General features: G+C 48.2%; 1 protein-coding gene across 2 annotated transcripts in view; it reads right to left on the bottom strand.

Annotated features, from left to right (window-relative positions):
- Positions 1–4,972, bottom strand: part of itpr3 (inositol 1,4,5-trisphosphate receptor, type 3) — a 51,888-nt gene that overhangs the window by 2,678 nt on the left and 44,238 nt on the right. For both annotated transcript variants that reach the window (XM_016664169.1, XM_007578216.2), the window contains exons 44-54: positions 4,519–4,719; positions 4,115–4,225; positions 3,023–3,118; positions 2,677–2,790; positions 2,498–2,581; positions 2,294–2,404; positions 1,936–2,128; positions 1,744–1,863; positions 1,476–1,648; positions 841–1,005; positions 468–762 (exon numbers count right to left, since the gene is read on the bottom strand). In XM_016664169.1, coding sequence (XP_016519655.1) covers positions 468–762; positions 841–1,005; positions 1,476–1,648; positions 1,744–1,863; positions 1,936–2,128; positions 2,294–2,404; positions 2,498–2,581; positions 2,677–2,790; positions 3,023–3,118; positions 4,115–4,225; positions 4,519–4,719 — 1,663 coding nt within the window. The remainder of the gene's footprint in view (positions 1–467; positions 763–840; positions 1,006–1,475; positions 1,649–1,743; positions 1,864–1,935; positions 2,129–2,293; positions 2,405–2,497; positions 2,582–2,676; positions 2,791–3,022; positions 3,119–4,114; positions 4,226–4,518; positions 4,720–4,972) is intronic.

Raw genomic sequence — 4,972 nt, forward strand, 5'->3', positions numbered from 1 at the left:
ATTAACCGGTTAATGTTTTTACCAGCGTCGCTCTGAGCAGCAGCTCTTTTAATGAGCTCAGCAGCTGTATGCTAATTGCTGCTGGCTAGTCTGAAGGAGCTGAGTGGGGGAGGAGCTTTGTCCTTGAAGGCGGGGCTAGGGCCACCCAGCTGTTTAAACAGTTGGATGGTTAAAATGGAGATTACAGCATTTCTCAAATATGAAAGAATCAGAGCAACACAGCAGGAATGTTGTTGATTAAAAACATTAAAATATGATGGAAAGATAAAGAAAAAAAGCTGATTTTACACGATACCGGCCGTTTAACAGCCCATAATGTCTCAGTCTGAGTTCCTTTAAATTGAGGCTGAAATCCTGTTTGGAGATGTTGAACCATAAGAACTTTAACACTGACTGATGTATTTGATGTATGTGATATATTGGAGAACCTCGGAACCGCTCCGGATCGGAACCTCTGCAGCTCCTACCTTCCTCCTCCGCCACCGTCTCCACGCTCGTCTCAGCGGTGCAGCTGACTCCGTCTGTGGAGCACGACCTGAGGAAGTCCTGGGCCGCCTCGGTGTGCTGAGGGTCTGCAGACAGCTGCAGCAGCGGATCCACCTCCATGATGAAATCCTCCTTCAGGAACAGGAAGCCCAGGATGGAGAAGAGGTAGACCAGGATGAGGGCGAGCAGCGCCGTCAGCAGGATGGAGCGCCCGTTCCGGGTCACGCTCTTGATCACGTTGAACAGCGTCTCCTCCCGGTAGATCAGGTCAAACAGCTGGAAACACACACACACCACCACCATCATCATCATCATCAGGGTCTGCAGAACCCAGAGGACTGAACGCTGCCGTACCAGGATGCTGTAGAAGAGCTCATGGACGAAGAGGCCCAGGGTGGAGGTGAGGGCGTAGGCCAGGTGGTACAGGAACTCCACATCCATCACCATGGCTTTGTAGCCCATGATGAAGGTCCCGTTGTTCCCCACAAAGCTCACCACAAACACCACCTTATTGATCAGCTGGACACACACGCACACACACTTTGCATTATTTTTTTAAATAATGACACATTAATGCAAAGTTGGCACTTTAATTGGACTTTCAGTGTAACTTTTAGAGCAACTTTGCATTAAACGTGTTATTTAGCGAAAGATGACAGTCAGACAGTCACACACACTCCTTCAAATAGTGCTTCCCCGGATTTTATCCAGTAACGTGAAAGAAAACCTGTCTGATCAAACCGAATCAGAACTTTTTCCACAATGATGCTAATCCATTAATACTGAAGCTGGTTTTCACTTGGTGCGTTTTGCTGACTTTGAAGACGATTAATGTACTAGCTAAATAACGATAGCATTAGCTTCTGCTAACTACCATGTTGGTCTACCTCGTTAGCATTAGCAAAACAAGTGTTTATGGTTAGCACTTTAGAGCTAGCGCAGCTAACTTCTCAGCTGGCGCTGCCCATCACGGCTGCACTGTCTCTTACGTTGAGCGATCCAAGCAGGATGAGCGTGTTTCCAATGCCCAGGTGGTAGATGGACCTGAGGATCAGCGCCAGCGTGAGCGGCTGCAAGCCATACTGCTTGGAGAACAAGCCCAGGACGGAGAGCCCGGTCAGGATCCAGAACAGCATCAGCAGCATGGAGTCATCGATCGCTCCTACACAGGAAGAGAACGGACCAATCACAGGGAGTTTCACAGGTGGAGGGAACTCAAACGTTCGACTAGAAGTGACCAAAGATCCACCCACGCACCCTGGCCAGAGCCGTAGGGGTAGAAGAAGGCGATGATGAGGTTGATGAAGACGGCCAGGTTGAAGGAGATGGTTCCCCACAAAGTCATCCTCCTGGAAAACCAGTACAGAACCGGCATGCCTGCAACAGACCGGACACAGGCTCAGAGCCGGAAACATCCGGGGATGTTACCGGCCGGCGCTCTGCTCTCACTCCTCAGCTTCTTCTGCCACTCCATCTCTCCATGCAGGAACGACGTCTGCTCAAAGAAGTGCGTGACCTTTGACCCCTGCTCGTCCTGCTCCGTGGTGTTGAAGACTCGGAGCTTTGACTCCTCGGTGAGAAACTCGCAGATGGGATGAACAGGAAACACGATCTGCTCCATGCTGCGGTCGTCACGCACAATCTGGAGAAATGAAGCAGGAATGACAGGAAGAGCTGGAGAAACTTCAAATTAAAAGACCTGGAACATTTAGAGGGGCGTTTTATTTTGTGAAAGTATTTTTCTAAAGTTCTTCAGATGAAAAACTTCGTCATCAGCTTGATGACAAAGTTTGGGATAATAAAGGACCTCGATCTGAGCCGTGTGCTGGTCGTAGTATTCCAGAGGATCCTGATCCACGACCTCAGCTGGAGCCGAAGACTTCAACATCTGGGACAGAGGACGGCTCTGGAGGGTCAGCTGCAGGGGGAGAACGGTTGGATGAATGGCTGGATGACTGGATGGTTGGTTGGATGAATGGTTCGATGGTTGGATGAGTGGTTGGACGGTTACCATGGAGGAGATGCCCTCCTCACCCTCCTTGCTGTTCTTGGGCGGCTTCAGGAGGTTCTGCAGAACTTTGTTGTGTCTCGCCAGCTGCCAATCAGAACCCAGCATCAGAACAAACATCTGGTCCAATAGAATCGCATCAGAGGAGTCCAGCAGCCAATCGGGAGGCTGCGTGTCGTCACCTGCTGGGCCAGGATGTAGATGTTGTGTCCCACCTCCCGCGGCGACACCTCCACCTCCACCTGCTCCTCCTCACAGTCGATCTCCTGCTGGTACGCCTTCTTGATCACATCCACCTGCAGACACGCAGCGTGAGACCGGGCCGGGTCAGAACCGGGCCAGAACCTGGATCTGGAGCGGACCAGAACCAGAACCAGAACCAGAACCTGGATCTGGAGCGGACCAGAACCAGAACCAGAATCAGAACCAAACCGGGAAAGAGCCTGGATCCGGACCGAACCAGAATCGGGTCAGAACCTGGATCTGGACCGAACCAGAATCGGGTCAGAACCTGGATCCGGCCCTCACCAGCTCCCGCGGTCGCAGGTTGAACAGGATCCTCTCGGCGTTCTCGTTGTCATGACGACTCTCCATCAGTGCCAGCAGCAGCTTGGAGGCGTTGTCCTGGCAACAGAAACAGAAACATTCATCCAGGAGAAGGTCAGCCAATCAGAGCAGAGGATGAACCAGCTGCTTGCTGCTGCCCTCTGGAGGCAAACATCTGTAATTACACCAATTTAAATGCATTTCATCTGAGCTTAAATTTAAAGTCCAACAGAAACCAAAGCTGGGAGGAAAAGAATCAGAACTGAAATCCAAGACAAATAAAAAGATCTTTGAAGGACAGAACCAGTCAAACAGAAAATGTGGTACAGAAAGGCAGAAAACAAAGACTTCCAGCCAACGTTGGTGTTTTATAATAAAGTAAAACTTAATTATCACAAGACTTCAGGGATAAATTTGATTCAGACAAACATGAATTATTTAGTTCATCATAAGGAAGGAACCTGAAATAAATCCTGTTTAACAGCAAGTCTAAGTCATATTTAGTAAATAAGTGCCTTGAAGTAACATAAGTTGTAATTTGGTGATTTATAATAAATATGTTCAAAATGAATATGACTCCAGTAAATGACAGAGATTATTTTATCATTTGTATCAAGTGTTTACGTTTGTATGTTTAGGTCATATTTATTATTTTCTGAAAATCTTTTTTTCTTTGTTTCATTTTCCTACATATAGAGGACAAATCCTGCTAAAATGATATATTTAATATAAAATAAATTGGAAAGTTTTCACTTTTTCTGTTTGGATGCAGTATTTGGCAAATTATTTCACTAAGCCATTTATTTACTTCTATATTTATTGCTAGTTTTGGCAGGGTCAGTCCTCCGTACTTGCACATGTAAACGTCTCAGGTGTTGTATAGTTAAAATGTACAGACTTGTCATGTTTTCTTTAAACTGAGGGCTTTTCTAAAAGGTCTGAGTGATTTTTGTGAGAAATCTCAACCTGAAACCGATCAGATCAGATCAGATCAGAGTAAATATTGGTAAATATTGATTTGTGATCTGCTGTCACTGCCGACCCATTCAAGTGAGAGCAGTCGACCTGCTGTACCTTCAGCTGCAGAACCATGTCCACCCGGTACCGACACAGCGGGCTGATGTCGTTCAGGATCAGTGCTGTGATGATGTCGATGCCGTTGGACTCATGAGTCACGATACACGTCTGAAAAACACAGAAATCCACGACAGGGATCAGTTTTCCTGCTGGACTCTGAGGTCTGGGGTCCAGGTCCGAGCCTTATGACCGTCTGACGGTGGAGTCCTGGGCTATAGGCTTGCCGGACGGCTCACAGCGTAAAAAGGCTGTGTGGTCGAACGGACCTGTCCCTTAAGACCGATGAAGCCGAAGAAAACATGAAATGTGTTGGCCAGAGTTTGGAACGGAAAGAAGGCTAACAGTTAGCTTCTGAAGTGAACTTGTTCTGAAATGTTGGGTCTGACTGTGTGTTGGAGCACCTGGTTCTCCTGGCAGGGGCCCTGGCAGTACTCTGTGAGCGTCTCCAGGGTCTGGATGATCAGGTAGACGTTTGATTCGTTGATGTAGAGGCCCAGCAGGCCCAGACCGCCGGTGGTGCTTCCACACATGATGTCCAGGAACTGCAGCGTCTCACACACCAGGTTGTAGTTGGTTTTATTGTTCTGGCAACGCAGAAAGTTCTGGAAACACAAAAACCATGAAAACATGAGCTGGGTCATCTCTAACACTGTGATTCTTCTAACAGCCACGAGGTGGTGCTGTGATGGACGGCAGCTGATCATCAGGATCTCCAGTAACTAGAAACAGTCCAGAACATCTTGTTAATGTGATCCAACCGGACCAGCTGGAGATCCAGAGGAGAACCAACTGGACCTGAGCAGCGGGCTGGACCCGACCCAGCCTGAACAGGAACCAACCTGTTGATCCGGTTCT

Source organism: Poecilia formosa, unplaced genomic scaffold, assembly GCF_000485575.1.
Source record: "Poecilia formosa unplaced genomic scaffold, Poecilia_formosa-5.1.2 Scaffold471, whole genome shotgun sequence".
Lineage (NCBI taxonomy): Eukaryota > Metazoa > Chordata > Actinopteri > Cyprinodontiformes > Poeciliidae > Poecilia > Poecilia formosa.